The sequence below is a fragment of the Grammomys surdaster genome, unplaced genomic scaffold (genome assembly GCF_004785775.1).
Source record: "Grammomys surdaster isolate TR1022 unplaced genomic scaffold, NIH_TR_1.0 166, whole genome shotgun sequence".
NCBI classification, from domain to species: Eukaryota; Metazoa; Chordata; class Mammalia; order Rodentia; family Muridae; genus Grammomys; species Grammomys surdaster.
This window is the reverse complement of record NW_021604614.1, coordinates 14,212,608-14,231,411: the sequence shown is the minus strand read 5'-3', so window position 1 is coordinate 14,231,411 and position 18,804 is coordinate 14,212,608. Positions and strand designations below refer to the sequence as shown.

The 18,804-nt window shown below is 48.8% G+C and overlaps 1 protein-coding gene across 1 annotated transcript; it reads left to right on the top strand.

The window, feature by feature from the left end:
• Positions 1 to 2,141: 2,141 nt before the first annotated feature.
• Ppp1cc (protein phosphatase 1 catalytic subunit gamma) lies at positions 2,142 to 18,383 on the top strand. The gene is made up of 8 exons (XM_028765998.1): positions 2,142 to 2,482; positions 12,201 to 12,332; positions 12,957 to 13,187; positions 14,883 to 14,987; positions 15,808 to 16,031; positions 16,229 to 16,363; positions 17,172 to 17,232; positions 18,089 to 18,383. Exons 1-8 carry the CDS (start codon positions 2,428 to 2,430, stop codon positions 18,157 to 18,159), a joined length of 1,014 nt encoding a protein of 337 aa, XP_028621831.1. The 5' UTR covers positions 2,142 to 2,427; the 3' UTR covers positions 18,160 to 18,383.
• The last annotated feature ends 421 nt before the right edge of the window (positions 18,384 to 18,804 follow it).

Sequence of the window (18,804 nt, the reverse complement as noted above, 5' to 3'; positions counted from 1 at the left end):
TTATCTGTAAAATGGGAACAATGGAAATATATATCTCTCTAGGATTATACTGGGGATTCCACAAGCTGACTTTGTTTTGTTTGAGACAAGGTTTTGCTCTTAGCCTTGACCAGCCTGGAACTTGCCTCAGACTCACAAAGATCTGCCCACCCCTGCCTCTCCAGTGCTGGAATTAAAGCCATATATAACCATGCCCAGCTTTGAGGTAGTTTTTTTTTGTTTTGTTTGTTTTTTTAGTTTTTCGAGACAGGGTTTCTCTGTTGTAGCGAGGTAGTTTTTTTTTTAATTATTAAAAATATTTCATTACATTTTATTTTGTGCTCAGAGGTCAGAGGACAACCTGTGGTAGTTTGCTCTTTTCCTCCAATAGGATGTCAAGGATGGAACTCAAATTGTTTGGTAGGCTTGGCGGAATCTCCTTTGTCTGCAGTGCTGTTTAGATAGCCTCCCACAGATAGACAAATTTTGGCTCATACTAGTTAAGAGTGGTGTGTGTTTGTCTCTCCATCCCACTAAATGAATCTCCCGGGGGAAGAAAGGTTTTCTCTGTCTTGCTCATTCTGCTCCACCCAGAATAGACACTCTAAACACTACCTCCTTAGTGAGTCTATCTTACATATCCCTCCCTGTCTGCCCTGCGATGTCCCCGGGAAGATATCCTGCCCTGGAGGAGTCCAAGATCCCAAAACACTCAGTGAGGGCCACTTTGACCTCCACAGATATTCACAGCAGGGCTTGGCATCGACCCTAGGTTGTCAAGTTGCCTGGATGTCAAGTGCGCCGCGACTTGCCTTGGGGTGACCAATGGCCATCTGTGTAACGGTGGGCAAAACCATAGCTTGGAGCAGTGAGTTGACAAGTGGGCAACGTGGAGCAGAGGGCTGAGGTGAATTGGGGAAGTCCTGAAGCTCCACTGCCGGGGCCAGCAGCAGGAAAGACGCACAGATGTGGATGGGTGGCATCCCACACCATGCTGCGGTGCCGTGGGAAGACAGAGTTTGCAGAAGATGAAGCTCTAGATGGAAAACCACCTTGCAAGGCACGTATGGAAAGGAATTCTCTGATCCCTCTTTGCTTTGAGAAACATGAACTGGAGCGGAGGCTGGGGGAGAGCACTTTGTAAACTGTGGGGTGCTACTGGGAGAGATAAATGGGTCGGGTGCATTTCTTCCATATGCAGCTAGCCTGCGAGGCAGCAGATTTAGGGACCCCCGGGTGAAGCGGTGCCCTTGGGGAGTCGAGGAAGCTAGAGGCAAGCAGCCGCCGAATGTGCTGAAGCCCGGAGCGCACGCACAGCAGCCTCTAAAACCCGCGTTCCTCCCGCGAAATGTGCAAATTCCCATTTTATCTGCTCCGGTGCGCTCATTCAACCCAGCTCCGGCTAAATCCAGGGGATTTTCTCAGTTATTATATAACTTTCTGAGTTCAAGAAAGATAATTCAAAAGACAGGTAGCATCTCTTACACAATTCTCCCAATCTGTCTAAAATGTAAAATTGCAGAAGCGCACACAAGAAGCACACGCAAATTACTGAAATCATGTGCCACTCACAGTGGATTAACATTTTTTGACTTATCTTGGGGGCTTCTTTTTTTTTTCTAAATATTGGATCTTAGATGCTTTATTGCAGTATTAAGAAATCTTGCCAAAGCTGGAGATTGAACCCAATTGAACTCACATATACTAGACGAGCATTCTTACCATGGAGCCGTATATCTAGCTCTTGTACACCAATGAGCCAGAATATTTGAATCCCCAACACTCCAATCTCCTCCTCTTTATGATTCTCCATGGGCAACCCCACCCCAGATTGGTCCCAAGGGGTGACTCCCTGGTGGGCTCCCACCCCCGCCAGGTCAGCCGACTTCTGTCCCAAAGCAGCAGAGCGGGGAGGAGATGGTGAACCCTCGCAGCGCGCAGCCACCCGGCTACGATACCTTTCTCCAACTCCCGCGCGCCAACTTCGCAACTTCACTCTCCCGCCACGGGGGGCCTATTTCCCCCGCCCGTTTGGCGGAAGGATCCCGCGCGCGGTTGCGGTGCCGCTCAACCGTCTCCGCCCGGGCTCCGCCCCCATGCGCGCTAAACCCCGCCCCTTCCCGCAGCCGGCCCCGCCCCCTCCCGCGCGCCCTATGGGCCTGTAAAGAAGTCCCGGCCCGGCCGCTGCACTCCCGCGCGCGCATCCGTGCGCCGCCCCAGGCTGGCCTGAGGAGTCGGCGGCCATTTTGTTCTTCTCGTGGTTCCAGTGGCGAGAGGAGGAGGAAGCCGGGAGCGGGGCGGCTGGGGGGGGGACCCGCCGCGGCTGCTGCTGCCACCGCCGCCGCCACCACCGCTCGTGGGGCTCGTGGCGTGAGAAAGGAGGACGAGTGAGACCCGGGCGCGAGCCGGCGGCGGCGCCGCTGCGGGAGAGTCGGCGGCGGGACGGCGATGGCGGATATCGATAAACTCAACATCGACAGTATCATCCAACGGCTGCTGGAAGGTGAGCTGCGCGCGGGTGGGCGGGCGGGCGGGGGGCTGGGCCGGTGGGGACCAGGCCCAGTGGAGGTCGGTCTTTTCTCGGAAGCCGCTTGGATCTGGGGCGCGCACACAGCTCCTCCGGGTTTGAGGGACTCCCGTCTTTTTATCGCCCCCCTGCCCTTGCTTTCACGTTCTCCGTATCTGGAGTCCAAGGACTCATCAGTGTGACTTGGCAGGGCGACGTCCCAGGGCGATGAGAGCTGGCCTCCTGCCTTTTCCTACCCCCCACCTCCCCTCAAAGCCATCCTTCCTCCAGCGCTCTTTCCCCTTGAACGTGCATCTGCACACGGACCCAGCCCGGGTAACAGTGTGGCTCTCTGCTCATCAGATTGTTATCCCTGAGGACAGGGGGACGCTGCTGCGTTCAGCGAGCACCTGCCAGGTAGGTGCTGTTATCCTCGAAGTATGTTTCGCAAGAGAAACTTCAAAAGACCTCGCTGGACCAAGGATACAATTAACAATCAGGTTTCAAACCCCGGGTGAGCTAGCCAGGACCTAGATAGAGCCTGCTTCCTCCCACAGTTCACCCTGTGGGATGAACACGGGATGGCCAGTGGTTGAGTAAAGGTTAAAAAAAATACAGCTTTTCCTTTTGTCCGACTTGGGGGGGGGGCCCTCTGCAGTGGACTTTCGAGATTCAGATTTTACATAGGTCTGGGTCCTGCTCTTCAAATTCCACAGCATATCTGCTAAAGGTAAAGAGGAGATCTAGTACCCTTCTTGATTTGGGCTCCTGACACGCCTAAAATACTGTTGGAGTCGTGGACAGCTGCATAATTCTGGTGGTAGATGTTTTCAAGTAAGTCACTGAAAAGAAAAGGAAAAAAGTGTCTTTTAAAAATAAAAGAGCACTTCCCCCTTTTTAATGTTTTGTTTAGGTAGGGTTTCTTGGCCTTGGTTTTATTGAGATATGGTCTCCAGTTCTGGTTATCCTGGAGCTCCTCCATGTGTAGACCAGGCTAGCCGCAAACTCTCACAGATCCTTCTTTCTCCCCTTCCCCAATTAAAGGCATTTGTATCACCGTGCCTCCTAGATTCAGGATCTCAGGAGCCAGAACGGGCTTTAAACTTCTGATCCTTCTGCCTCCTCTCACGCACTAGATTTTTATAGGCCACTTTTAAAAAGCCTGACTTTGTGTTTTTCCTGTGGACTGTGTGTGGATGTGCACAGACTACAGCATGTGTGTGGAGGTTAGTGGGCAGTTGGGGGTAGTGGGTTCTCTCCTGTCTGTGTGGATTCTTAGGGATCAAACGCAGGTCAGGCTTGGGCAGCAGGTTTTCTACTGACAAAATCACAAATCACCTCACCAGCTTTCCTGTCTCCCTGTGTGCATGTGCATCATGTGTGTGTCTTCTGCTTATGAATGTCCAAGGAGGGCATTGGGTCCTTGGGTACTGGAGTTACAGAGAGTCGTGGGCTACCAGGAGTGGTGCTGGGAGTGGAACCCAGATTATCTCTAAGAACAGCAAGTACTCTTAGCTACTGAACCAGTACTTCAGCCTCCCTACTCCCCCCTTTTTTAATGAGACATAGTTTCTTTATGTAGCCCAGGATGGTCTGTGTCTCAGCTATCCAGAGTGCTGGGATTATAAGCTTTCACTACAGCTGGCTTCTCAGAGTTCCTTTATAGTTACTTTTTAAGTTTTGAGACTGGGTATCACTATTTAGCAAAGGTTGGCCTGGATTTTCAAAGATCTGGCTGCCTCTGCCTCCTGAGTGCTGGAATTCAAAGCTGTGCTATCATGTCTGGGCTGGGTTATTCTTTTCTGTTGAACCTAACAGGATAAGCCACTACTTAAATATGTCAAGGATAACTAGCTGTATAATGTATGTATTTGTTTCTTTCTTATGGAAGTGCTTGACAGAACCTATAAGATCTGCTCAGGATGTGTATACTTCTAATTCAGAGATGCTGGGATTGCATTCTTTGTAATGCCTTCAAAACCCTTATCTCTAGAGATAGCTCAGCAGGTTTTGGCTCTTGCCCTTAATCCTGAAGACCTGATTTGATCCTCAGGAGCCACATGAGATTCAGGAGAGAACCATACTCCTGAGGGCTGTCCTCTACCCTCCCTCCACAAGTGCTCTAGCAAGCGTGGTGTTTGTTCACACGTATGCGTGCACACACACTAAAATGGTATAAAAAGAACTAAGGGTTTAATTCTGAAAGGAGGAGATAAGATTTGTCCCTTATGAAGAGATTTTTCTCCGTATTGATAATTGATATTTTTCAGTTAGGGCACTCTGTAGTGTGAGGCATGAAAATTCAGAAGTTCTAGGGCAGACTGCCAGGTAGCAAGATCTTCTCATCTGTGGAACCCTTCTGTAAGATCTTCCAAGCCTGAGGGCTGAATGAACTAGTTAGTTGAGAAGGGGTCTTTTAGTAAAAGGTGACACTGTGCACTTTAATCCTGGAAGTATGAGTTAGGAGGCTGGCCTGGTCTATATACCAGATTCCACACCAGTCAGCTATATGTAATAAGATGTTATCTCAAAAAACCAAAACCAGGGTCGAGAGAGCCGGCTTAGTGGTTAAGAGTATACATTACTCGTCCAGAGGATCCCAGCACTCACCAGGTAGCAGTGCTTGTTGTTACTCCAGTGCCAAGGGATGAGACACTTGGCTTCTGATGGCACATACATACATAGCTAATCCACACATGTATGATTAAAAATACATTTTAAGCTGGGCATGATGACCTATGCCTTTAATCTCAGCACTGAGAAACAGACAGCTTGATCTCTGAGTTCAAGGCCAGTCTGGCTTACAGAGTGAGCGCTAGACCACCCAAGGCTAAGGCATAGACCTGTAGTAGTCCCTGGCACTTGGATGGAGTCAGGAAGTCAGGGCTAGCTTCTACTACATGAGTTCCTTAGAGGCAGCCTGAAGTACAGACAGGAGGTTGGGTTTGGTTTCTAAGCACTGCGGCTCTGCAGCACTCTGAATGCAGTTTTCCCTGTTACTCCTCAGCACAGTGGTCGCTAGAGCAGAGGCATTTAAGTAGAAAATAGACTTGGGTGTGTGTGAAGTTAGCAGCCTGCTCTGCTGTTTTGGTGGAGAAATGGGAATTTGGGGTGCTTTTCTCATGAAACCTAGCGTTTCTCTTGAGTAGCAGGGATTTTAATTTGTTCATGTGGCAATGTGCAAGACGGATGTTTGTGTAAAGGAAGGTCATTATCAGGGCAAGATGGGAAGTGGCTTTGCTAATACACAGTGCTTGCCAGTTCTCATCTCTGAAGGCATCTGAAGTCCCAGTGGCTGGCCTCTTAAGTAGCTTTTGCATGTGGCTTGTCAGTGCTCCTGCTCGAGTTTCCGGAAGGCCGAGGTCCCCAGTGAAAGCTAGGTGAGAGCCATAGGCTTGCTGAGCTGGAAGCAGATCCTAAACCGAGTAGAGAACACACAGCAGATTGTCATTAACAGGACGTCCTGCCCTCCCTCTGCACGGACATGACCATCTCCCCAGGCAGGATAGGACCCTCTCCTGGATCTGTAGGTGTTTGAATCTTTAAAAATTCTAATTTGGGCGAGGCATGGTTGACACAAGCCTTTAATCCCGGCACTTTGGAGGTAGAGGCAGGGTGATATCTGAGTTTTCAGCTAGCCTGATCTACAGACCTAGTTTCAGGGCAGCCAGGGCTACACACAGAAACCATTTCCTTCCTCTCCTACTCACCCCCCCCCCAAAAAAAAAAAAAACCACTTTGACAAGTATGACTCCTAGAGCCTTCACTGCCCCTTTGCTCATGCAAGGCTGGGCTGCAAGACAATCCTAGGCAGATGGGACACACAGCCAACCACTTCTCAAAGGAAAGCAGGTGGCTGGCTTCTGTAATACCCGTAGTGAGTGGGTTGGGGTGGTCAGTGCGCTTTAATGTAATGTCCGAGGGAAAAGAGGTGTGTGTGTGTTTCATTGCTTTGATTTATGCTGGGTCTTGTGGCACACCTCACAGCCTACAATGTGAGGGAGAAAGTAGGAACTGCCTCCTAGCTGGGGAAGCCCCACAGGCCCATTGAAGTAAGGTAAATCCCATTTCCCTGAGCTAGAATTCTGGAAGGAATTTTTGTCTTAAGTTTTGAGGTCACAGTTGTGTCAGGCATGTGAAGGCAAGGTACTGCTTTCTGATGATGTTTCCCACCTCTTATGTCAGGGTTACTGACATCCTTGTTTTTGAAGGCTGTGAGTATTTTTAGGGCTTACAGGAAATAGGAACTCATAGGGTCCAATGTGCAAGGCACTGATGCTGAGGTGTGTTCAGCTGTGGAAAGATCTCATGCTGCCCTCCAGCTTCCTATACAGCTGAGAATGGCCTTGAACTCTTGAACCTCTTGCCTCCCCACTACTTAGTGATAGATTGCAGAGATGCCTGTCCAGAGTCTGACTTAGGTGAAACACACTGTGTTCGAATTGGCTTAGTGTTTGTTCATCATAGAAAACAAGATACATCCTTGGGATATTTTTTGGTTGGAGCTTTTTTAACCAATTTTTTGGTTGGAGCTTTTTTAACCACATCCTGGTTGCCCACGGAGAGGAAATCTGTGTCATCCTTAAAGTCCAGAGTATGCGTGACAGCAGCAGTCCCCAGTCAGGTGGTAGGGGTGGTGTGAGGCAGCCAGGTAGAGCTATGTTCTTTTGCTGTTCGGAGGAAAAGGAGGTTCTTGAAAAGTTTTTTTAGCTTGCCTGTTTTATAGAATATAACTTTGTTGTTTGTGAGAAAGTATACAGTGTGGCAGTTACGCAGTTTATTTGGTTTGAGATCTTTTTTTTGTTTTTGTTTTTTGAGACAGGGTTTCTCTGTAGACCAGGCTGGCCTTGAACTCAAAAATCTGCCTGCCTCTGCCTCCTAAGTGCTGGGATTAAAGGAGTGTGCCACCACTGCCTGGCTGGTTTGAGGTCTTTTTTTCTACATGTGTTTAAAATACTGTGAAGGCAATGATTCACCAAGGCAAGTTTTTTGTTGTTGTTGTTGTTCTGAACTGCTGCCAACACCTATGTAGATCAGGCTGGCCTTGGACTCAGATCTGGCTGCCTGGGGCTAGACACTGGGTATGCTTGGCTGGTGGCTGCTTAAGTAAGGCTGTCCTCAGACAGCAAGGGCTGCAGCTCTTAGTTCCAAATCACACTGTAGTTCAACTAGGGCTTTGTTCTGTCCTTTTTTTGTTTGATTATTTTTTAATTGAGATGGAGTTTCCTGTACCTAGACTGGCCAGGACAGGTCTGTGTAGATGAGGACCTTGAACTTGTGATCCTCTTGATGCCAAACCCAGTTTTATGCTGGGGTGGAACCTCAGGCGTGGTGCATGATGGGCCCTAAGGGTTCTACCGACCCCGTGGAGGCTTTTCTATCCCTCAGTCCGTCTCCCTGGCTTCCTTCTGTAATGCTGTCTTGCTTGTTGCTAGGCTGTGGAAAGTTAACTGCTGTCTAGAGAGGTGCTGGGCTGCAGACTCCCATCAGCAGCAGCCTAATTGATGATATGGTGGGTGGTTTATGAGCTTTGGGTTTTGTTGTCAGTGGGGTTTTGGTGAGGCTTGTGATGCACTGAGGTTAGTGATGTTCCAGGTAAGTGCAGCTTCCACAGAACAGCCTTTGCTGCTGCTAGCTGCCAGTGTCCCTAAGTGTTCTTTCTCTAGGTAGACACATATGCCTCCCTGGGAACAGCAGCCTGACCCAGCCACAGCAGGAGCCATAGGATAAGGTTAGACAGACAGTAGGACCTGGGTGTTAGTTGTGGGAAAGCCATTTTGCTTGGCACTGAGAGCTAAAGTAGACCTTGCCAATTTGGCAGCTTTAAGACATACCCAGTGCTCACTGGCAAAGTCTGTGGTCCTGTGCATGTTTTGACCCCCTCTAACTCTACCTCCTACCCTTGGCTTTTGAGAAAGTTTTCTGTGTAGCCCTGACTGTCCTGGAACTCTCCCCATAGTCCAGACTGGCCTCAAAATCCACCTGCCTCTGTCTCATAAGTCAGCAGGAAAGATGGGTATAGACTTCATATATCAGGCATCCCTATGAGTTGGCCAACCTGAGTGACATTTGGGGCTGGTTGGCAACCAGGTGTTGGCAGCAAGTTCAGAAAGTGTAATGTAGCCAGGCAGTGGTGGCGCACGCACCACTTGGGAGGCAGAGGCAGCCAGATTTCTGAGTTCCAGGCCAGCCTGGTCTACAGAGTGAGTTCCGGGACAGCCAGGGCTACACAGAGAAACCCTGTCTCAATAGATAGATAGATAGATAGATAGATAGATAGATAGATAGATAGATAGATAGATAGATAGATAGAGTAATGTATTCCTGGGGAAGGGGACAGCCTGGGTTGAAGAGAGATCTGGTCGGTCTGAAGGGTGAGCAGTTGTTGCCAGCTGTGGAAGGTGCCAACTCTGTGGATGCTACACAGACAGGGTGTTGTTCAGCTAGAGCAGAGGGGTGAGGCTGCAGGAGGATCATGGACTTCAGTGTTAGCCTAGGCTACATAGTGACACCCGGTGTCAAAAACAACTGGTTGTGGTGACATACACCTTTAATCCTATTGAAGAGGCAGGCAGATCCCTGAGTTGAAGACTGGCCAGGGCTACTACATAGAAAGACCTTGTCTCAAAAATCTTTTTAAAAAAAAGGACTTCAACTATCTAAAAATGGCAGTGGATGCTTTCAGAACCAAGGATTATTAGCAACACTCAGCTTTCTTAAGTAGAGCCCTGTATATATAACAAAACAAGCCTGTGGGGTGTACCAGGCAAAGCCAGTTACCGAGATTCTCATCAGAGATACAAGAATGGGTCACTCATGTACAAGTGTAGAGCTCCTCTGAAGAAAATTCCTGTTGAAACTAGAAGCTTCCAGGAGTTCCCTTCTAACCAAAAATAAGTCTCCTGCTGGGCATCCTGCCCAGGTTTCTGGCCAGTGAGGCAGGGATCCTCCTGTCTTTCCTCCCTGAGTGCTGCTTCTCTTGTCTGTGGCTCTGGTGGCAAAGGAAAGCCTTTGTTGCTTAGCTGTTGTCCTCCTTCCTCAGAGACTTATTGCTGGGCTCCTACCTCCATTTTGGTCATGCCTGCCTAGGCTACATATCCCCAGAAGGGACTGCTGAGAGGACTTGGAGGGTAAAGTGCTGCATAAGCCTGGGAGTTTAATTCCTGGAACCAGCAAACGGGTGGAAGAAGAAAGCCAACCCCACAAATTTGTCCTCTGACCTACTCAACCCTCAAACCCCATAAAATTTAAGGGGAAGACTGGGGAAGGTGGTTTGGTCTTTAGAAATGGCTGCAGAAACAAGGCCTGTATTTGACCCGACCAGAAGCTACTTTTTTTATTTGTTTGGTTTGGTTTATTTGAGTCAGGGCTTCTCTCCGTAGTCCTGGCTGTCTTGGAACTCTCCCTATAGACCAAGGCCAACCTGGAACTCCCAAGTGCTGGGATTAAAGGCATGTGGCAGTACCACCGGGTTCAGAACCTATTTTCTAAGGTTCTTGGGGAGGGAGAGGCAGGGTCCTTGATAGTTCTCTAGTGTAGCCAAAGAATGAAGTGGAGAAAAGACAGTATACCTGATGTCAGTTGATGTCAATTCCCAGCTTGTGTGCCTTTTGTCTTATAGCCCAGTTCTAGTTGGGGGGCTCAAGCTGCACAGAGAGGTCCATTTCTGGCTGGCTCCCTGCCTGTCTCATGCTTCTTCCTGCCTTGAGAGCTTATCCTTTTCTTGTCTTCTTATTTTTCACTGAAAAACTAATGTTGGTTTGCATACCGTTCCATTCCTCCTAATCAGCTTGTTCCTTCAGAGAAGCGGGGGTGTCTCTGTCGGTACAGGCTGAAGGCCAGCTTCCCAAAGCATGGGTGCAGCTTTGCATCCTTGAGTGGACTCTGCCCCATACACAGCAGGGCTCTCTTGCTCTGCTGCCACAGGATCAAAAGCTATAAGCCCTTCGGCTTTCTACTGTTACCTAGCTGTCAGGACAAATGATTTTATGACAAAGCCTGCAATTAAACGAAACTAGTGAGATCAGTCAGGTTTAGGATTCTGCTAAAAGCCAATGTTTTGAACTCTCTTTATGGTGGACAGATGCAGTCTTAAATGGGCTGCTTATCCTGGCTCTGTTGAACTCAAGTGCCTACTTCATTAGTCTTCTGTACGAAAAAGCAGAGACTCAGATTCTGAGAGTGATCAGGCCCTAGTGCCAACCAGACATGCAGCAGGCAGGGCCTGTGGCGGCCGTTTCCTGAAGCTGCCATTGAGAACTGGAGAGCTCAGATCCTTGGCAGTTGGAGTTGTTCTTCAGTCTGCATAATGACTATCTGAGTTCTTGTAACCGGAACCCACACAGATGTCCCCACTGCTGTCACCCTTGCCTCCTGGGGAGAGTGGGCTGGAGCCAGACCTTACCGAGGCGGTGAACAGAGAGAGCTCAGGACTGACTCTGGGCTCAGGAGTTGCCATGACTGGTGCTGGTCTAGGAGCTGTAGTATTTGGATGCCCGGGAGGCCTTTGTCTTTACAAGTCCTGACATTATGTGTATCCCAAAATATGCATAAGGGGCTGGTGTTGGGTTTTTGGACGTGGATGCCAGAGGACAGCCTCAGGTATAGCACTCGTTCTTCAAGAGGGGTTTGGCATTTTTTTTCTCCTCCCTTTTAGCTAGGATTTCTTTCTCACTGACTCACAGGTAGATTAGGCTGGCTGGTTTGTCTCCCAGATCTGTGTGTGTCGGTAGGCATCCCTCTCCAGCATTGGGATTCTAGATGTATGCCATCAAGCCTGGCTCCCCATACCACACCCCTTTTCTCTAAGTTCTGGAACGCACACCTAAGTTCTAATGCTTGCAAGGCAGTCTTTTATCAACTGGGCCATCTACCTAGCTTCTAGGATATTTCTTAAAATTAGCTTCCGTGAATGGTGTTAGTGCAGTGTGTGCTTGTGTGGTGTCACTGGAGGCCAGAAGAGGTAGTAGATCCCCTAGAACTAGAGTTGTGACATGGCACGTGGCTATTGGAGTGACCTGGGTTCTCTGCAGGAGCAGTCAGTGCTCTTAACCAGTGAACTCTCTCTGCGGCATTTTAACATGAAATACAGACAACACACAGACTGTATAAATTAGAGACCATGGAGTTGCACTTGGTCCTGATGGAGACATGTTCTGGGCATTTCTGAGGACAGACTTGGTGACATGACTGTGGCCTTTCCCACTGTAAACTTGAGTTCATTCTAAAAGTAGACAGGCCTGGAAGCAGAAGGTACTGCTGTCTTGGTACAGGGTAGGAGTATGTCCAGAGGACTCGACACATCCAGACACTGGCAGGGTCAGGACAACCGTGAAGCTGCTGTAAAGGAGCCTAACTTAGCTCGAGGTATACACCATCCGACATTTTCAGATCCCAGTTGAGACCATACAGGCCAGCCAGAATACTAATTTCAGTCACCTTTGACCAACTATTCAACAGGTGTTTAGTGTGGGAAAAAAAAGATTTAAATAATATCACACCACTCCCCCCTTCTCAAGTTAACATCTTTTTTAAAGATTCATTTTTGTTATTTGTGTGTATGGGTCTCTGCATTTGAGTGCAGGTGCCAGCCAAGGCCAGAAGCTACAGGCAGTAATTAGCTGCTTGCTGTGGGTGTGGCTGCTCTTAGCTGCTGCTGTCCTGAATTGAAGATTTCTATGTGAGGCTGTGTCCTGACTGCTATTTCTCTCCACAGTGAGAGGGTCCAAGCCAGGCAAGAATGTCCAGCTCCAGGAGAACGAAATCCGAGGACTCTGCCTGAAGTCTCGGGAGATCTTCCTCAGTCAGCCTATCCTTTTAGAACTTGAAGCACCACTCAAGATATGTGGTGAGTGTGGTACTCCATCACCCAGCTGAGGGCACACTGATGGCCTTTGATGTTCTCCCAAGGATTGTGGGCATTGGGGGCGGTCTGGACTAGTGTGGGTCACTGCGGTAGGAGCAGGGCAGATGCACAGTCTAGGCGGGTAGGCATTGCATCTCTGACTCAGGATAAACCATGTGTGCTTAGACTGAGGTGGCCTTGGCTTTGACCTTGCAGAAGTTGAAAGGCCATGGCCAAGGTGTGGGAGTCTTGAATAAAGGCGTTGTGAGGGGGCCATCTCACTGGTCACTCACAAAGGATGTGCTGACATAAGTCCCAGAAGCTGAGCTGAGGTCTCAGTGATCTGAGAGGGAACTGCAGTCCTTGGCAGGAAGCAGGTGAGACAAGATACTCTACCACAAATAAATTAATTAGTGTGTCTGGTGGAGCTCTGGACCTGTGCATTTAAATGTAACATGGTCAGTTGAACTAAATATGTTACCACATGAGAAATTAGTGTTGGCTGTGAACTTGTTAGAGGCCCTTGTCGTATGGAATGAATATTTGAGGGGTGTTTGTCTTGCATGGACAAGGTTTTGGCCACGTGCTGAGCGGTTCAGATGGTGACACTGGTGTCCTCCTCTCCAGGTGACATTCACGGGCAGTACTATGATTTGCTCCGTCTGTTTGAGTACGGTGGCTTCCCTCCAGAGAGCAACTATTTGTTTCTCGGGGACTATGTGGACAGGGGCAAACAGTCACTAGAGACGATCTGCCTCTTGCTGGCCTACAAAATCAAGTATCCAGAGAACTTTTTTCTTCTCCGAGGGAACCATGAGTGTGCCAGCATCAACAGAATCTACGGATTTTATGACGAATGTAAGTACTTGGTGCCACTAAGGAAGGGGGGCTGGAAGGCAGCGGGCGGCAGGCCTGTCACCAGAGTTGGATCTGCGGCAGCTCACCTGCCCGTGTCCTGGTTGTGGGGAGTGCTGCCTGAGCCGGGGCTGGCAGGGTTGGATGGAGACAATCTTGATGGCACACGTGGCTTTGCTCTTAGTGCAGTTCCAAACGAGAGCCTGTTCATTTGCTTTGCTTTCACAGCGTCGATTAGACTGGTTCTATCCACAGAGTGTCTGTTGAAAGCATGTGGGTCAGTGGCTTCTGAATTGAGAGCAGGGCCACAGTTGCAGGCAGTGCTGATCTGCTCTGTCTGGCCTTGTATGTAGGTGGGGTCTTGCAGTGAAACTGTTTTTGAAATGTACATTATGGTTTTCATGTAGTGCAGCTGTATTTAGGAAAGGGACATTAACTTTTCTGGAGTATGCATAATGGAGAGAGAAATGCTTTAAAAACTACATTTTGATTTAGAGTCTGTCTGTCTCTGTCTGTCTGTCTCTGTCTGTCTGTCTGTCTGTCTGTCTGTCTGTCTGCGTTGAGGGCGCAGGAGTGGGGCCAGGGTGTGGAGTCGGCTGTCTCCACCTTGACTTGGTTTGCCAGGCTTGTGCTTTGAACATCTTACCTTCTCAGCTACTTGCACTGGCTTTGCCTTAATCCAGCCCTCAGCAAAGGTGTGGATTGCTGTTCAGACTCTGGGTTCAGCAGAGAATGAGGCAGGATCATAGATTTTGGTGTGGAGTCAAGGGCATCTGGCCTCAGTTTCTGCATTAATGTTATTACCAGTCGCTATTAGTAATTGGAAGTGTTGGCTGTGTTCATTGAAATTTCCAGAACTATCCAGGGAATCTGTGGCCTCCCCAGGGCTGAAATGCAAGCTTCTTTAGGGAAGGTGGGTGGTCTGCCCAGCTTGAAAGGCATGGCTTAGAAAGGCTGTTTGTTGTTAGGTCTTGCTGAATTCTCAAAGGAGTAGTCTAGGCCTTTAGTTGTCTCTGTATCCTCTGGTAAAGAAGGTAGAGAGAGTCTTAGTGTAGTGACACACACAACATATTGGTACTTGAGTGTGGGGTAGCCCAGGAGCCAGAGGCTCCCCAGCATTGCGCAGTCCTTAGCCAGTTAAGAGAATTTGGTAGTTGCTAAGGCTTATGAACCGTGAATTCAAACCATCGTTTTTATACAGTGGTTTTAGAGGGGACACACACTGACACCCTATTATAGCCCTGGTGCTCAAAGGAATATACTGAGCGCAGACCGTTAGGACAGAGCGCTAGATGTGTCTGAATTGAGCTCTCTGCATGTCAGAGTCCCTGGACCTCCTGAAGTCAGGGTGGGGCTTCTGTCTGGTTGCAGCAAGCTTCAGAGCTCGGGCAACTGAAGGAGGAAAGAGCACATGAGGATTTGGTGGCCTTCAGAAGTGGAACTTCCCTCAAGGTCAAGATAAGACAAAACAGATGAGGCTTCAAATAGAATGGGTACTGCCCACTAATTGTGGCAAATTGAGGTGTGCCCCTGTCTAGAACTCTGTGGGAATGTATTTTGGTTGCTTCTATTTGGGTCCTGTACCCCAGGCCCCTGAGGCTATACGGCCTGTAGGTGCCAGCATGTTTCAGTTACTTGAAAGGTGGCCTTAGAGAGCAAAGATGAGGAACAGTGGGGTGACCATCTGTGTTCTCACAGGTAAAAGAAGATACAACATTAAGCTGTGGAAAACGTTCACAGACTGTTTTAACTGTTTACCGATAGCAGCCATCGTGGATGAGAAGATATTCTGCTGTCATGGAGGTATGTGACTCCTTCACCCACGCAGTTTCTGTCCCATCTGAAAAGTCAGCTGGGCATGATGGCCCCTGGCCAGGCCAGTATTGCACCAGGGCTCGTTCACAGGGACACAGCCAGGTCATGTGGATCAAGTGTGAGGGAAGGAGAGGTTGTAGGTTGGGAATAGAATGGGATTTTAAATACAACACGAGCCCTAGTGCATCTGCTCAGCCGTGTGTTTGCATGAACCCTTCTGACCGGGGTTCCTTCCAAAAGCTTTGCTTTGTTCCATGATTGTGCTGTGTGTGAGGTAATAAAGAAATTCCAAAGATGTGGAGGTTTGGGGGTAATATTGGAAATGAAGCAGCTATCCAAAACCCACATGACGTATTAAGGTGTGGTCTCTGCTCTGTGCCCTCATGGATTGGTCCGTAGAGGAAGAGGCTGTTGTGTCTGCTGATTGACATTTAGTGGGCCATTGACAACAGAGGCTCAGAAGGAGCTGCCTCACAGCTGAGCATTGCCCCTGTGCCCAGCCATCTGTGATGGTGGCACCTGCTGTGTTCACCTTGCCGCCTTCTGTTGTGAGAAGTATAGATTGAGTGGTCGGGTGTGCACTGCAGGGCTCTGTGTTGAGGTGACTGTCTCTCTGTCCTGCACAGCAACATCAGTACAGTACATTTTGTGCATTGTTTTCCCCAAAACCAAGTTTAAAAACCCCAGGTTGACTGAAGCGAGGCAGCAGCAGCAGCAGCCTCCTCAGCAGGAGGGACTGACGGACGGCCCCAGCGTGCGCTCTGCCGGCGCTTCAGCACTCCAGGGCTTCTCCTTTCTTGTTACACAGGTTTATCACCAGATCTTCAATCTATGGAGCAGATTCGGCGAATTATGAGACCAACTGATGTGCCAGATCAAGGTCTTCTTTGTGATCTTTTGTGGTCTGACCCCGATAAAGATGTCTTAGGCTGGGGTGAAAATGACAGAGGAGTGTCCTTCACATTTGGTGCAGAAGTGGTTGCAAAATTTCTCCATAAGCATGATTTGGATCTTATATGTAGAGCCCATCAGGTATTGACTTTGAATTTTACATGTACACTTAGAGCATGTGTGTGAGCAGAGTCTCCTTGTTGAGTTTGGTGGGTAGGTATGGCTTGCCACACAGTGTGCCTCTGGGGAGAGCGGCAGGCAGGAGGCCGAGCTCAGGGGGGAAGGAAAGCGGAGCAGCTCAGGCCGCAGCTGCTCACACTGACGCTGTCTCTCCACAGGTGGTTGAAGATGGGTATGAGTTTTTTGCAAAGAGGCAGTTAGTCACTCTGTTTTCTGCACCCAACTACTGTGGCGAGTTTGACAATGCAGGCGCCATGATGAGTGTGGATGAAACCCTCATGTGCTCCTTCCAGGTGAGACTGCAGCCGCTGTTCATGAGCTTGCAGCTTTGCTGACCTCCTGAGGAGTAGTTCTTGCTGTTGTTTTCTAAGCAAGCTGCCCTTTTCTTATTTAGTAACATATTTGTTTCGTGGGAATAATGTGTGGGCTCTTTCTAAAGAAAGGAAACATAACTCGGAACCTTTCCCCAGTATTATTGACTTTAGGAGAATTCTTTAAGTGGGTGAAAACAAGCAATGTGTTAGAGTGTTGCTTAGAGTCGGTGCTTTTGGTGAGAGGAGGGAGTGGGGGTAGCTCTGGCTGTTCTGGAACTCAACCTGTAGACCAGGCTGACCTTGAATGCAAGAGAGATTCACTTGCCTCTGCCTCCCAAGTGCCAGCATTGTCCGACTTGTGCCATGATAATCCTCTCCTGAGTTGGCTTCTGGGTCTCATAGTTCCGCCCTATGGAGGGTTTGGTCCATTTCCAGCTCACACAGTTGTAAATGTTATTGTAGCTGTGGGAGTCCCGAGGCAGCCTCAGCACCCCCAGAGCCTACAGACTCCAGTGCCTTCCACAGAGCTTCAAGGTTGTGGGAAGCTCTGGACTTGAGCTTGTCACTTTGCCCAGGCAGAAACTGTTTTGCCAGATGACATATCCTGACTGGATGTCATGACATGTCTCTACCAAAATGCTCGTGTACCAGTTGGGTCTGTATTATGTTATAGAGGGGTTTTCAGCATTTAGGGGGCAGCATTAGGCAGAACTTCTGGCTGGAGATCTGAACAAAACTGAGATCCAAGTATAGCTCCTAAGGTTCTTGGTTCTTTTCATCCTCACAGATTTTAAAGCCTGCAGAGAAAAAGAAGCCCAATGCCACGAGACCTGTCACACCGCCACGGGGTATGATCACAAAGCAAGCAAAGAAATAGATGTCACTTGACACTGCCTAGTTGGGACTTGTAACATAGCGTACATAACCTTCCTTTTTAAACTGTGATGTGCTGGTCAGCTTGCCCAGGTAGACCTGTCGGGCCCTCCTCCATTTTGATTACTGCTGGCACTTGCTGGTTATAGCAGCAAGTGAAGCACTTCATTCTCAAGAAAATGTTTTGTTTTGTTTTTGACCTCTGTTCCGTTTGTGGACAACTCTGATGATGGTGTTAATCTGTACGCCCTGGCAGTTCATCCTGTCCAAGGGGAAAGTGTACAATTGATCTTTTTTTAATTTAGTATGAATCATGAATAATGTAAATGCTTGTTTTCTTTAGGATATCAAGAGAGCCCTAGGGTGCGTGAGTCTGTACATGTAACTGTCATAAATGCATTCTGTTGATACAAACCACTGTGAACAATTTTTTTTTCAAGTTTGTTTGAAAGGGACTGCTTTCCCTCCTTGTCTTGTCACGTACACACTAGTGTCTGCGGCTGTGGCAGCAGGGTTGACCTGCCACCCGCCCTGCCCAGACTATCTGAAGCACACTCCTTCCCACTGCACACTTACTGACGATTAAAGCCATTCTTTTCAATGTCTGTGATTCCTTCCTAAAGCCAAAGTTTCTGTTGGACTGTAATGGCACGCCCTGGACATGAGGTGGCCAGGGCATCGAGGCTGCGTGCACAGGCCGCCTCCGTGGGGACTGTGAAGCAGGTTGTGTTAACTAGCAGTAGTGATGTAGTGCTGGGTAAGCTGTTAATGATGGAAGTTAATGACACTGTCCAGTCCCTACAGTCTGTTTACTGAGTAATCTCTTTACAGTTGGATCAGGCCTGAACCCGTCCATTCAGAAAGCTTCAAATTATAGAAACAACACTGTCCTATACGAGTGACCGATAATGCTTTCTTTGGCTACATTCTTTATTCTGCGGTGACATTGAGGCTTATAAATCAAAAGGAACTAACTTGCCGTCCACCGGTTTATACAGAACTCACAGTATCTATGACTTTTTTAAACTACGACCTGTTAAAATGAATCTGTTTCCACAGATGCCCGTGTACAATGCCATGTGCTGAGAATGATTTCAGACTTATTAAATGCGAGCTTGTTAACCTCTCCGTGTCTGTCTGTCTGTCAGCAGCAGCCCCGCAGAGTCCATTTCTGTCTTTCCATATGCAGTCAGTTTGGGAGGGGCCTGGTTCCTGTCTGTCTTCCCTGGAGCTTCCCTAGAGCCCTGTTTTCTCGATGTCTTGGTGTGTTTAAGCTGGTGATGAGGTGAGAGGAAGCCACTCGCCATTCACAGACCTTCTGTGGGAGTGCTAAGTATGCCGGGAGCGCTGGTGAGGTTAGGCCTCAGACCCTCTGTGTGGTGGTAGAGGACAGAGTCAGGCCTGGCCCCCAATCATCAGGCCGAGTGTTCCCCTAGGCACCCGACTTCCCAGCTTGCTTCCTTCAGCTTGAACCTAATGTTCTCCGAGCCGTTGGTTAGGTCGGAGGCAGTCGAAGGGCATCAGCCCACAAGTGGTGTTTGGCTTTC

Excerpts from the sequence above, each read along its gene's own strand:
- Ppp1cc (XM_028765998.1), top strand. The coding sequence starts at position 2,428 with ATGGCGGATATCGATAAACTCAACATCGACAGTATCATCCAACGGCTG. Across the intron at positions 2,483-12,200 it reads CATCCAACGGCTGCTGGAAG|TGAGAGGGTCCAAGCCAGGC; the intron begins GTGAGCTGCGCG and ends TTCTCTCCACAG. Across the intron at positions 13,188-14,882 it reads CTACGGATTTTATGACGAAT|GTAAAAGAAGATACAACATT; the intron begins GTAAGTACTTGG and ends GTGTTCTCACAG.